The sequence below is a fragment of the Centroberyx gerrardi genome, chromosome 1 (genome assembly GCF_048128805.1).
Source record: "Centroberyx gerrardi isolate f3 chromosome 1, fCenGer3.hap1.cur.20231027, whole genome shotgun sequence".
NCBI lineage: Eukaryota > Metazoa > Chordata > Actinopteri > Beryciformes > Berycidae > Centroberyx > Centroberyx gerrardi.
Genome location: NC_135997.1, coordinates 37,706,072 through 37,721,114, shown reverse-complemented (window position 1 = coordinate 37,721,114; position 15,043 = coordinate 37,706,072). Strand labels below are relative to the sequence as shown.

At 43.2% G+C, this 15,043-nt stretch overlaps 1 protein-coding gene across 1 annotated transcript in view; it reads left to right on the top strand.

Moving 5' to 3' along the window:
- Nucleotides 1-13,671, top strand: part of vps13c (vacuolar protein sorting 13 homolog C) — a 108,085-nt gene extending 94,414 nt beyond the window's left edge. The window contains 5 exon segments of the mRNA XM_078285495.1: nt 3,593-3,707; nt 7,156-7,247; nt 10,481-10,604; nt 10,871-10,954; nt 11,253-13,671. Coding sequence (XP_078141621.1) covers nt 3,593-3,707; nt 7,156-7,247; nt 10,481-10,604; nt 10,871-10,954; nt 11,253-11,354 — 517 coding nt within the window. The 3' untranslated portion in view covers nt 11,355-13,671.
- The last annotated feature ends 1,372 nt before the right edge of the window (nt 13,672-15,043 follow it).

Sequence of the window (15,043 nt, the reverse complement as noted above, 5' to 3'; positions counted from 1 at the left end):
AGTGTTAATTTTAGTTTTGGTTCCATTATGTTTCTAGTTCTGGTTCTGCTGCAGGTTGCAGCAGAACAGAGGATCCTATATAGATACTCTCATTGATTTACATACTTTTATATGAGAGAAGCTGTATTTCTGCGCTAAGTTATAATGATTTGCTAATTTCCCAGCGGTGAAGTGCTGCTGAGCGGCTGCAGAGGAAACACTGCTGCACCTTTAGGAAAACACACAGCTCACCTCAGTATCAAAATGAAAGCGCTAAAGATTGAGGAGAGCAGCTTTAAACTGTATTTCAGATTGCAGTTTTGCTAGGAAACGTGCTGGCATGAGGTGTTTTTCCCTGCAGGTCGCAGACAGACAGGTAAGTCTCTGCATTGTGTAGAAACTGAAGGACTTTCATCCATCGTGTGTTTCCATACTGAACCGCTGTGCTCAGCGACCAGCCAGAGAGAAGTGACTGGATTAACGCTCCACATTCACACACCTCTCCATCACTCTAACGCTGCCAGTAACCCCGCCCCCCTGAACAACCCCGCCCCCCCCGCAAGCCCCGCCCACCTCGCTGTGCCGCAGCATTGTGAGATGAACAGACCCGACCTGAGGAAAGAGCCGACAGTATCTCCCCTTCACTACAGACGCAGCGTGCGTTCGGACGCCTTCTGCACATCAGCATGTTTGAGCTTGCTCCTTTTCATAGTTTCTATACAGCGGCATGCTGAGAGGATCTCCTCTGCCAAAGTGACGCACCTCGCATTTTTATAAGCGCTCTGTATTTGAACCTACTTCTAGTTTTGTGCAGAGCGAGTGTTGGGAGTGCCGTGCGTCATCCAGTAAGCAATAAACATGAGTAACGGCAAAACAAACATGGAGGATGAGCTTGTGCTTGCAGTTCAAGGATTATCACGACCTGAATGTAAAAAAACGAGGCAATGGGAGCTAACTGTGTATTTCTGATTTCAGTGATAAGGTCGTGTTTCCAACAAGTGTAAACACTGAACGGTGTCTGCAAGCTAGGCTAACGCTAGCTAAACGCTAGCTAAGTTAGCCTAAAATAAAAACGCTTCTCAAGTCTTAGCAGGTTTGCAGTGCGCTTTGCTTTGTAAACACGTGCAAAAGGCGTCGTCTGAACGCACCTGTATACTTCCTAAACATTTCAAATTTATGAATCCTGTACACTCTAAAGAAAGAAAAGCTTTGTCTTAAAGTCACACAGAACAACAAGCATTCCTCCAAGCCCCGCCTCCTCTCCCCTCGTCTGTTCTCTCCTCAGGGATTGGCTGACTGACTGAATGAGCGCATGGCACAGCCATGCTGAGTTTGGCGTGCTTCTTCTTCTTCTACCACAACTGTTGACTAATCAGAACATTTCTAAATAGTAACTAACTTTTTGTCCACCACCCATAGCGCCAAGTTCATCCCAAAATTCACCAGCAACTTCACAACAACTCATTCAGTACAGTTAAGGTGCAGAGCTGAAGATCATTATAATCAGCTTTTCTCGCTCTAGAAAAAAGTACATTTAACACCAATTTAACATCTAACAGTGATTTTGCAAAGCACTGAAGGCATGTTGCAGATGAGAAACAGCAGCTTGTGTAGAATGTGAAAAACAATAAAGAATAATAATAATAATAATAGAACAATAAAGAATAGTGTCATCTGCATAGAGGTCGACATCACAGGCTCTCAAAGACGTCGCAACATCATTTATATACAAGGTGAACAATACAGTTCAAGAAATTCAAGTTCTGTGGTCTACGTCCTCCAACCCAAGAAGAAGACATTTAGTTTACTGACCTCACCACACAGGATTTATGGGTAATGAAGTCCTCCACCCCCCACAACAAGAGGAAGACATTTAGGTGTGAGGAGGTTTAGGTTAATTTCCTTAAAACTTTGCAAGTCTTGCCTTGTAAGCTCTGCAGCTTTAAAGTTAGATTATAGGCAACATTATATGGTTGAAGATTAATGCAGGTGTCAGTTTGATTAAACCCCTAACAGTACTGTCAGCTGTTTGTGGAGCTGAATCAGACAGACGGCCTGGATCATGGCTCCTAAAGCAGCCAAGCAAACATTTACTGTTTGTTATCGTTTGTCTGTCAACTTTGCTTTTCATACACCCACACCTCACCCACACCACACCTCACCTCACCCACACCTCACCCCACCTCACCCACACCTCACCCCACCTCACCCACACCTCACCCCACCTCACCCACACCTCACCCCACCTCACCCACACCTCACCCACACCACACCTCACCCCACCTCACCCCACCTCACCCACACCTCACCCACACCTCACCCACACCTCACCCACACCTCACCCCACCTCACCCACACCTCACCCACACCTCACCCCACCTCACCTCACCCACACCTCACCCCACCTCACCCACACCTCACCCACACCTCACCCCACCTCACCCACACCTCACCCACACCTCACCCACACCTCACCCACACCACACCTCACCCCACCTCACCCCACCTCACCCACACCTCACCCACACCTCACCCCACCCCAAAACGACTCCCACCCCCCGGTGACACCCCCCCCCCCCCCCCCCCCCGGTGACCCCCCACCCCCCCCCGGTGACCCCCCACCCCCCCCCCGCCTCCACAGTACTGAGGATCCATCTGTCATGTAATCTTCATCCTTCACTGTAATCACTCGCTCGATTCTGGATAACCTGATGAACTTACTGTTCCATGCTTTCACTGTAGAGGTAACGAAAGGTGAGATATTCCAGCAAAGCACATTTCACTGCAACTCTGGCCTCGCCTGTTTGACCTTTTAGTTTGATTTGTTTTGTCTGGCGCCGTCCTTCTCAGTTGGAGAATGCGGCTGCTTGTGGCGCCTCGGTCAGCGCCGCCTGACAAAGCATCTTCCTTTGCAAAGAGATTTTCTGCATCGGTCGCTTCGCTTTCTCTCTGAATGTCAATCCAGGTCTAAATTTTGGGTCGTGTGTTAGACCTGCTTGTCAAAAGTCCTAATGAGCTCAGGATTATGGGTAATAACTAACGCATAATTAACGCATTGTGTTCCTATGGCCTATGACTGTCTTAGAGCATAGGGATCATGTATCACTGCTGCCGCCGCGTAGCTCACTGCAGCTTTAGTGTTAATGTGAAAGTTTCCATGGTAATTTACTGTAGATGCTGAGGGATTTTCATGCTTTTGAAACCTGTTAGAAAATCCATCGTCTATAAAAAAAAAAATACATGGTGTCTGTGAGAAATTATTGAATGAGAAATGCTCTTCATTGGTGTTTGCAGCCTTGTCGTTCGTCTGGCAGCAGTGATGTGTGAATGCAGAAATCAGGGCAGAAAACAAACTGTTGTCTACAAGCCACAGTGATCGCTAAATCCCCAAATTCTCCCGTCACTTTCCTGATTTAAGCTGCCAACCAGACCTTTACAGTAGAACAGAACGGTGCCGGTCGGTTTCCTGGCAGAGCAGGAAGAACTGTCCGGTCGTAGTTTCCCACCATGAAACTGAGCAGCATCCTGTAGGCCGAGAGCTGAGCCGCTGTCAGGAGGCTGACGTACGTGTGTGTGTGTGTGTGTGCGTGTGTGTGTGTGTGCGTGTGGTCAGGGTGGCGGAGTCGACAGAGGAAGTGACCAAGCTGCGGCCGGTCAGGCTGATCAGGGAGGACGGCGTCATCAGACCGTACGACCAGACCGAGTCGCAGGGCTTCGACCTATTCCAGGTTTGATTCTCTTTACTGTGTTTTCACTTTACTAACAGCAGGCCGGCTGTGGCACAAACTCAGTGACGTCGCATCTGTGTTCCCACAATGCAACTGAGTAAACAGCCAATTCACTTTTTGTACAAAATCACTGCATTTCTAAACAAGTGTGAAACCAGACAGGTCAGCTGGAGTCCATCTAAAAGCACACGGGCAGCTCATGTAGACGCAGCCGGTCAGCTCTGCTGCAGCGTCTGTTCCTCTCTGAAGGTTCGAGTCTCATCCTTTACATCATGATGTCGTGCAGTCTCACATTCTGATGTACAGAGAAAACATTTTTCTAAAAGATTCATAAACAACCTCCACTGTTGATTTGTTACTGAAGCAGCTTTCAATTCAGAACTTTATTGTATTTTCACACCAAGCTACTGGAAGTCACATCAGTCGGACTCTACTGCAGTAGCATGGCTAACACAAATATAATATAAATATAAATATAATATATATGGTTAATGAGCTGGCGTTCCACTTCACCTCCCTATACATTCATACAGACAAATGAAAACTTAAATGTTCCATTTTAACAAATTATGTTTGATACCACATATCATTTAAAATTCATCAGGCAACACATATGTACATGTGAAAGTCTATGGGCTTAAAATATCAATTAGGTCTCCAAGTATTCTTTCCCTGTTTATCTTTTTTCTGTACGTTGAAATCTGAATTCTGTCAAAACACAACCAGGAAATACTTTTTGTGTTTCTGACATTTTCCCTCAAATTACTCAAGATGTATTTTATTTAATTTATTTGATTTTTTTAAGCTCAAGGAAGTGAAATCCTATTACTGTGACAGTCCCATGGCCTCTGGTGGCTGGAGCAGGTTTCTGGACAGTCCTGGTAAAGCAGTTATTAGGAGTTGGGACAGATAGACAGTCTGTGAGCTTTATACAGGTACAGGAGCGTGACTGTGCATTAAAACATTGCTCTCATCATCAGGCAGATTTTCTGATGGCAAAGATTTGGATTTTCATGATCTTGAGAATTCATACCTCAAAATGCTTAAAAACAGAAAAAAAATCTTGAGATATTCCAGAAAAATGTCTGCTTCCATATAATCTTCCCTTTAAACTGATTCCAACTTGAACTTCCCTTAAATAACCACTTGATTTTCCCTTTAAATAATAATCTGCCTTGTTTCCTGCTTTGTGCTTCCATCTGTTTTCAGCCTCTAATTTCTTTCTTCTTCTCTGTTTCTCTTCCATGCAGCATGATGAGGAATAGAAGGGTTCAACTTTATAGTTCAAGTGCTTTTAAAGCTGTTTATATCCATTCTGTCTCAGACCAGTCTTCTCTCAAAATGCTACATGGATTCATTTTGTCACCTGCAGTTACATTTCTAATCTGTATAAGTTTGTGTGCCGGGTGTGTGGCAGAGTTTTGCTTTTGTAAACTAATAAATTTACCTATAAATATTGTGTAATTCTCATGTAATTCAGGTTTCTTTGCTGAAGACCTTTTGCATGCCAAAGCAAATATCTTCTGTCATTCTATACCTCAAAGCATTTTTTAAATCAGCTGTTAATTTTTCAGTTTTGTATTACTTTTTGCTAGATGAAACATTTTTGCATTTTATTTATGAAACACTGATATACTAGTGTGCCATGTTTATAACCATTTATAATTTAGAATCTATCCAAAACTAGAATGGCAGGTCGTGGAGAATATTTTACTATAAACACAGAAATGAATTATGTGGTATCTGCTGTAGAAGTTAGCAATATTTTTGTAAAAGGTTTGTAGCATCACCTTTTAAACCATTGCTTTCATACCTTGTGTATATAAATATATATAAATATCTGTAGCTGTGATCTTCATCCTGTAAACATATATGATGCAGTTTGTGAATTGCATATAAACTGATATAACTTTATGCAAACGAGGCGTTCCTGTCCCCAGCATGACCTCTGACCTCGGTTTACAACACTCGTCATTTAGCAGGACTCACTGTAGTGTTTGTGCATTAATTTAACCCTTTGGTTGCCTTAAAGTCCATGAATGTAGATGTGTGTTTGTGTCCTTCAGTGTGAAGTGTGTGATGTGTGTTGAAACCTGATGAATAAACAAACCTTCCTTATTCATAGTTTTCATTTTGTCGCTGTAACTGAAAGGATTTTTAGAAAAAGACCGACATCAGGAACAGTCTGAGGTTCGAGACTCTGCTGAACCTGAAGTCACAGGTTCGATCCCCACAGTCCAGCAGCTGAGACACGGCCTGTCAGTTGCTGAGCAATAGGCTTGGGATATTCAATATTATCGAATATCGCAATATTGCGTGAATATTGCGTGAATATTGCGATATTTCCCACAATATTGAATACCCCCCCCCCACACACACACACACACACACACACACACATAAAAAAGAAAAACCTCCCGGCCATGTTGCACAATTGTGCAAGCTTTTAAATAGTAAATTATAAACCTTATAAGCCTATAATCTTCTAGTGGTAGGACAGTAAAAAAACAAAATATTCATATTTGAAGTGAAACATTAGTCTTATTTCAAGTGTTTTCCCTTTTCCACAATCAGCTCCTTTTTCTGGAAACAGCAGAATGAGCAAATTACACCAAATGGCCGTTGTTTCCTTCAATGCTTGAATATTAAGATCAAATTTCTAGGCTGTTAATAATAATAATAATTATTATTATAGCCTAGAAATTTGATGTAACTTGGAAGAAATAAAATAAAATAACCCCCCCCACCAAAAAAAAAACCCTGAAAAAACTGGAGAGAAAAAAAAAAGTGGTGTTCAAGGACAACTTCAACTTTTCCCTCTTTACCCAAAATCTGATGAGCGGATCGACTCCAAACCCATATCTCCATCTACGGTAGATATCTCTCTCTGTTGTACATGCTAACACTTTAGCATACGGTATGTCAAGTAATGGTATGCAGCTAGCAATATCCAAAATATGAAGATAAACCTTTTAGTAATCCAGAGTTGGTGTTGGTTTTTATTCTCTGACCTGTAGATTCACAACTTCTGGAAAGAAAATCTCAATCTTCATCATCAGTGAAGTTCATTATGAATCAACAGCATGAAAACTTTACCGGCTAACTTCACTCACTGTGTGAACAAAACAAATCACGCTCCAGTTCTCACAGAAGTTCTTGGGAATTCTCCAGTTCTCAGTTTTATAATCCAAGAAATTTCTAGATCCATCTCACCCCAACATGAAGAAAAGCAACAAACAAAACAACAAAGAAATCAAGATGAGCAGCTGGGAGAAAACAAAGTCTAAACCACAACAACAATAAGATCCATCAAATGACAAAAATGAATTAAAATGACTCTGATGAAGGAAATGAAATCATGGTAGATGTGAGTGTGGTTATGAGTGGGAGTGTGTGTGTGTGTGTGTGTGTGTGTGTGTGTGCTCTGACAGCCTGTGTTTGTGTGCAGCGGTCGGAGATCAAGCAGCTGGAGGGCGAGGTGTTCAGAGATCACTGTGAGTATCCCGGACACAGGAAGACCAACGTCATCGTCACCAACAGGTAGGAAACACTTTACACTACAGTACACTAGTTACAGGGTAATTACTGTGTAATTACATAGGAATTATCAGAAAGTAATTGGTCATTTCTGATAGTATCAAGTGACTATTTGTAATTATAATGTATAATGTATAATTACAGTCATTTCTTACTTAAATATTGGTAATTTCTGGTGATAGTAATTATTAGCATTATAACAGTACTGCATTAATGTAGTAGGTGGTAGTAATGTAATACTGTGGAAACATTTGCTTACCAGCCTTTCCAATACCTATTATGAAAGTACTATAATAACTTTAAAATAACTGACTATTTCTTATAATAACTTTATTTATTTAGCACCTTTAAAAACAGAGTTTAAAAAGTGCTTTGACAGTTGAAATATACATGTGCCCGAATGCACTGGGGCACATCATCAGTGATGTAACCCGGGGTCATCGGGTGTTTTGGGTCTTTCAACATCAGACACCCTCGCCCAGGCGACTCCACCAGGGTTGATCAAGCCCTGGCTTGTGTCCCAGTCGCACTCCACGGCTCACTCCTCCTGGTCCACAGACATCTAGAGGATCTTTCTACCGCCTCTGTAGCACTCTTGACCACTCCCAGTACACTGCAGGCTTTGCTGAGGGATTGGCCTGCGAATCCCCTGCAGCCCACCTCGACTGGTTCACACCTGGCTTTCCACCCGTGGCTGCGGCACGGCTCCACCAGGTCCTCATACTCTTTTTCCTCCTCCATCCGGTCTTCCAGGGGACCGTCGGTTCAAGCGTGACCACCCGCTCGGACGACAGAAGGACGATGTCAGGCCTGAGCGTGGTCTCGGTGATCGCCTCTGGGAATGTCAGACGTTCAATCCCTCCCACCCGGTCCGTGTTCCTTGCTGTCTCACGCCGACCATCCTGCTGGCACGTGCCTCTTAACCCCTGCCTGCTCCTCTCCTTGCTTAGGGCCCGGTTGAAGCGCATCACTAGGGACCCTACGCTCCTGCACTGAGGTGTCGATGCGCCCGTTCTTAAGGAGATACTCTGTCAGTGGTACTGTGCTGAAGAATAATTTCCCCTCCACACTGAGCAGGGAGATGGTTCTAAACTGCTCAATGGATTGTGAATTCTCTTCCTTAGGAATCCACACAGTGCATCTCCACTGGCTGGCCACCCTGCCCCTGCACCAGATCACCCTCAAGATCTTCCAGCCTGTACTGTCATTTGTTGATAAATAAAAAAAAATAAAATAAAAAAAAAAAGCCTCTTTGTGAAGCCAAAGGATAAAGGCAGCTTGCTTCTTTGCCCTCCTCCTCCTCCTCCTCCTCTCCCTCCTCCTCCTCCTCCTCCTCCTCCTCCTCCTCCTCCTCCCCCTCCTCCCCCTCCTCCTCCTCCTCCTCCTCCTCTCCCTCCTCCTCCTCCTCCTCCTCCTCCTCCTCCTCCTCCTCTCCCTCCTCCTCCTCTCCCTCCTCCTCCTCCTCCTCCTCCTCCTCCTCCTCCTCCTCCTCCTCCCCCTCTCCCTCCTCCTCTCCCTCCTCCTCTCCCTCCTCCTCCTCCTCCTCCTCCTCCTCCTCCCCCTCCCCCTCCTCCTCCTCCTCCTCCTCCTCCTCCTCCTCCTCTCCCTCCTCCTCCTCTCCCTCCTCCTCCTCCTCCTCCCCCTCCCCCTCCTCCTCCCCCTCCCCCTCCTCCTCTCCCTCCTCCCCCTCCCCCTCCTCCTCTCCCTCCTCCCCCTCCTCCTCCTCCTCCTCCTCCTCCTCCTCCTCCTGTGCCACTCTGCTCTGCGCAGGCTGACGAGCTTCTTCCTCAGGATGTTTCTGAGGTCCACGGGGTGCTCTCTCTCCCCCCGTCTGCCCTCCTCAGCTCCTGTCTCAGCTGATGGATTTCCTCATCTCTCCTGTTCACGGTGTCCTGGCCAACTTCCTCTCCTCTCTACCGAACCTCTCGGCTGCCGGGCTGACGATTATCGCCGACGTGGTCTCGAGACGCCGGTCGGCGCCTCCTCTGGCCGTCGCCTCGAGAGTTCTGCCCGCATCCTCGTCCAGCTGTTGCCAGAGGTTCTCCTCGCGGGCCCGGGACGTTCGCACGTCCCGCCCGGGGCGAGAGCTCGTGGCGCTCGGAGGCTCTCGGCGCCGCGGGGTCGCTCCGGGCCTCGCCGCTCCTCCGTCTCACCGGGGGAAACCCCTGTGCGTTGTGCCGCTCGCTCCCGAACGTAATTCCGTTTGCTGGGTTCCGCAGCTCGCTTGGTTCTCCACAGGGAAGATACAGGGCGTGCTGTCGGTCTCTCCTGTTGTCACCAAACTTTTTCAGTTGTCGTCCGGCCTCTTCCCTGATGTCTCGTCTTGGTCAGCGATGTAACCTGAAAATAAAAAATAAAAGCAGAATACTCACAATGAATTTAAAAACAATGGAACTGTGAAACGGGAGTTTAATGAAGAGAAGAAGAGAAGAGCAACATTCAAATCAATACTAGGAAAGACGTAAGATAAACTAGAAGGCACTCGGAGAGCGCAGACCTCCGCCAAGGCCAATAGTCCAGTCTTCTATGATATGCAAATGTGCAAGCGCAACCAATATACGGATGCGCTCCAAAATTTAACGGGTTCTTCCTCGGCCCATGCTACACCCTTCCACCAAGTTTCATGAAAATCGGGCCAGTAGTTTTTCCGTAATCCTGCTGACAGACAGACAAACAGCACCGAATACATAACCTCCTTGGCAGAGGTAAAAAGTAAATAAATACTAATGATAAAATAAACGATAAAAATAAGATAAAAATAATATAATAAGATAAGATAAAAATACGATAAGTACAGTACTGTTAAGTCAGTGAAGTCAGGCTTGATTCCTCAATATTACACTGATTTCACTCTCTAGTTTTCATGCTAATAAAACTTATCACAGAAATTACCTGCATTTAACTGAGAAATGACACATTATAGTTAGAAATAGTTACTCGTTATTACCAGGAATTACATGTTACTTCCTGATAATTACACAGTAAAATGTGTGTAATATAATGTAAAGTGCTGCCAAACTAGACTTCCTGTAACTGTATCTAACATGATGGACTTGTCTGTCTCTTCTTCTGTGGTGTTCATACCAGTTCAGAACACATGAAGAAACAGCTGAATATGAGCATCAGTCCAGACTTCATTTTGTTCTGCTGGACTTTCCATCTCCGTCTACCCATAATCCCTTGTGTTTCGGGCTGGTTTCCTGTTGAAGTGTTGTTATTGTTTTTCTGTCCCACAGGAGAGTTTTGTGTGTGAAAGAGATCGACTTCGTGGGACATTTCAGCAAAGAGTGGGAGTGTCTGTTTGAGAATTTCTACAGACCTCCAGCTGTGAGCGGGTCCGACCTGAAGATCTACTGCAAGGTACACACACACACACACACACACACACACACACACACACACACACAGCAGAAACAGAAACACGTTACGAAACATGTTGCTGAATTGCCATCTTGGCGCCAGGTGATGATGTCACCACCTGCTGTACTCTATAGAAGGTGACATCACCCTCTCAGGCTTTCAGACAGGTTTGGAGTTTAGTTCCTCTTTAACAGTCCTGTCAGTTTGTATTATTATAATTCTCTTTTGCAGCGTTTCTATTGATTTCTGATGTTTTATTTTGTCAGGAGCAACAGAAACTGAAAATCCCTAAGAGAGACGGCCAGGAGCCGGTGAGGACAGTCCACCTGAAAGACCCCCCCGCTGCCCAGGTGCGTGTGTGTGTGTGTGTGTGTGTGTGTGTGTGTGTGTGTGTGTGTGTGTGTGTGTGTGCTTCACCTCGCCTTCAGCCTCCACTTCAGTGTCAGAAAACAGTTAAAGTAACATTTAATATCCACAGTTAACGTATTAAAGGTTTAGCTGTCTGTTTTTAACTTTGTGTTTCTGCATGTTTCTCTCTGTGTGTGTGTGTGTGTTTCTGTGTGTGTGTGTGTGTGTGTGTGTGTTTCTGTGTGTGTGTGTGTGTGTGTGTGTGTGTTTCTGTGTGTGTGTGTGTGTGTGTGTGTGCAGAAGCTGCAGGAGGCGATCTCGGACGCTCAGGTTGCTAGGCAGCAGCACCACATGGTGAAGCAGAAGTCTCAACGTTTCCTCAAACTGAGCAACAAGCCGTGAAGAAGAACGACTTCCTGTCAGGAGTTCCACTTCCTGTTGGGTTCCACTGATCCGGGTTCTGAAGGCCGATATTAATATATATATATTATATTCAATATCTTTAAATTTGACCATTTTATCATGCCAAAAGATTAGAAGTATTGAGAGTTTTCTTCTCAGACTGATCAGGTTCTCCTGGCTCCGGATCAGAATAATGTTCTTCAGGATGTTTTGAATGTGAAGACTAAGTCGTCACAATACTGGCTTCTGATTGGCCGACAGCAGCGGCTCCTCTGATTCAAATGAGGTAAACCTGCTGAGTGGAACCTTTAAAACAGAGTGAAGGTGTTAGAATACTTTTTCTCTTCGGCTGTCGGAAATTTAGAAAATATATTCACATATTTGTTTATACTTATTTGGAGTCCAATCAACATGTTGCACTAGAATTGATTCAGGTTAAGAGATCCCCATAGACAGCCAATGTCCTATTGATGAATTAGTTAATCAATACATGTCTGCACAGACAGCACTGACCAGTCTGACAGACAGACAGACTGTCTGTGATTTATCAGTTGAACCCAGTAGAGACACTGACAGGTTGGAGGTTTGATTCCCTCTGAGCCTCAAACTGCTGCTGAGGATCAGATCACATCTCCAGCAGAGGCAGATATCAGATATCAGATATATCAGTTATCTGATATCAGATATATCAGATATCAGATATCAGATATATCAGATAACTGATATCAGATCAGATATCAGTTATCAGATATCAGATATCAGCAAGCAAACTGACACACAGACACAAACTGTTTAAAGTGTCAAACTGAGAAAAATGGCTCATTCGTTTTTTTTACTGCCCAGCAACATGAACAAGAAAAGATCTTTGAAAATCCAGAGATTATTTCTCCAGTTTCACACTGAACACATCTGACAAATGACAAAATCTCCTTTTCAACCAGAATGTCTTTAAGTCCAGACAGACAGACAGACCTGACTACAGACAGACAGACAGACAGACCTGACTACAGACAGACAGACAGACAGACCTGACTACAGACAGACAGACAGACAGACCTGACTACAGACAGACAGACAGACAGACCTGACTACAGACAGACAGACAGACAGACAGACCTGACTACAGACAGACAGACAGACAGAACTGACTACAGACAGACAGACAGACAGACAGACAGACAGACAGACCTGACTACAGACAGACAGACAGACAGACAGACCTGACTACAGACAGACAGACAGACTGACAGACAGACAGACAGCCTCAGTGTTTCTCTGCCTCTTCATGTTTCTGCACTAAGAAGTAAAGATTTATATTTGTGTCCACAGTGGAGTTTGAGTTGAAGAGATGTTTGTTTTCTTGTTTTCTGTTTTGCTTCCTGTGAAGATGAAATGAAGTTTCATAATCTGCTGCACTAAGAGAATAGAGTCTGCACTGTTGGGTTTGTGGTGTTTACAGAGTGTGTGATGAAGTGATGGATATTGATCGTCTGTCTGCTGTTCTCCATATCAGAACTACAACATGGAGAGAGATGTTTAATATTCATCTGAACTGATTTATCAAGAAGAATTACAACAAAATCAAACTTCTTCTCTGATGGAAAATCATCTGAACCTGAGAATCTGCTGACCGCTGGATTTATTACACCTGACTGATGATTGATGATAACAATAATAATAATAACAACAATAATAATAATAATAATAATAATAATAATAATGATATGGTATCTGATGATGCAGGTATGAACTAAACTGAATGTAACTTCAGCCTCTGGCTGTCTGTGTGTTTCCAGGAGGAAAACTCTTCAGTGAACTGACTGTTTAATGAATGTTGAAGTTTCTGTTTCACTGAAGGATTTCTGTTTCCTGTTTCCTGTTTCCTGTTTCCTGTTTCCTGTTTATTACTCCAGCGTTTCTCTGTCTGCCAGTAAAAGTTGAATCTTCAGTTTGCACCAAATCACAGAATCTTGTTTCCTCCAAACCTGATTTCTGTTTCTGTGTTGAGAATGTCTGGCAGCAGATTGATGAAAATCATCAGAACCTTGTATTCTGGACCTGGATCCTGATCCTGATCCTGATCCTGATTGGGATTCAGGTCTTGGATGCTGATGGATCTTGGCGGACCAAAGACCTGCTGTGTGCAATGAAGAAATGATTGTCAACTTTATTTTCATAAAATGTATTGGATTGTATTTAGCTAAACTTTTTTTTTCTGGGTAAATGTTTGAAAGGAATTGAACTTTGGAGGCTTTAAAAAAAAAATCAAGAGTTTAATATGAAATGTAACCTGAATAATTTTCTATAAAGTCATTTTATCACGTATGTTGCACCTGTGAGTCTTCATTGTTTCAGCTGGTGAACAGACGTCACTAGAAACTCATTCAGTGTGTTTGATAAGCAGGAAGACAAACTGCTGGAAAATATCTGGATAGATCAGATGATTTGGAAGAAATAAATAAAATTAGAACTGAACTGTGAATTTTGGCACAATATATTTAAAAGCCAGACGATTCAGTTCTTTTTTTTGTGAAGCGTTTGAAAGGATTCATCACAAATATACTTCCATAACATATTCACGCTTCAGTCAAAACAAACTTCCTTTTACTTTTCTCTCCATTTTGCCAAAGACTTGACAGGTTTCATTTATTTTCACAAATGCGACAGAAAACCCTTCGAAAAGAAAGAGGGACCCGACTGGTTTAATATACAGATGATGCTTTTTACCTCCTCTTTCTCTCAGATTCTCCTCTGTTTCCCCTCAGCTCTCATTTCTTCACTCAGCTCTTCATCATGTGATGCGTTTCCTCTTAGACTGAAACTGACTGGAAAAAAGGATGGAAAAAGCTTTAAATGTAACCGCTCAAACAAAATCACGTTTTGACAATGTCTTCATGAATCATCTTGGATCATATGTGGATATAAATATAGAGAAAGCTTAAATTTCCATTACAGAGCCACTTTAAGCGTTTCCTGCAGTCTCTGTACGTTGCTGCTGTGTGTTTAAAGGCGGTGACTCGGCAGGTTGGGGGTTCGATTCCCACCTCACCTTAATTGAAAGAAAATGTTTTCAGAATTGAGTGAAAAAACTACAAACCCCACGATTCCTCCTCCGGTGTAAACAGGATGTTATTACAACCTTTATTTAGTCAGATAAAATCCCACTGAGATCAAGATCTCATTTGTGAGAGAACTGAATTACATAAAAACTCATAAAACTAACAATTCAAAAAAAACTATGAAACAACCTAAAAATTAATAAAATAAAATAATAAAAACAGTAAAATTCAATAAAATATGCAATGAAACAATACAATGTAAAAAAAACCCATTAAGAAACATAAAAATAAAACATAAAAACCACAGTGTTGATTTTTCCATGTGTAAAACAGTTGTGAGTGTCAGCAGCAGCCAGCAGGTGGCGCTCCAACACAGCTGAGCTTCTACCAACCTGCTGTTCTTCATTTGGGTTTTATTTGCTTTTCATTGTCTTTTTCTTCATGTAGCACTTCAGTATTATTTTTATTATTTCTTCTGGATGTTCTTCTAACAAACATCCATCAGTGTGAACCTTAATAATATTATATACTATTATATAATATTAATATTATATACTATTATATAATATTAATATGGTTTTCCTTCAACAACAGAAAATTATAGGCCGTTTATTGTTTTAAAGCAAATGC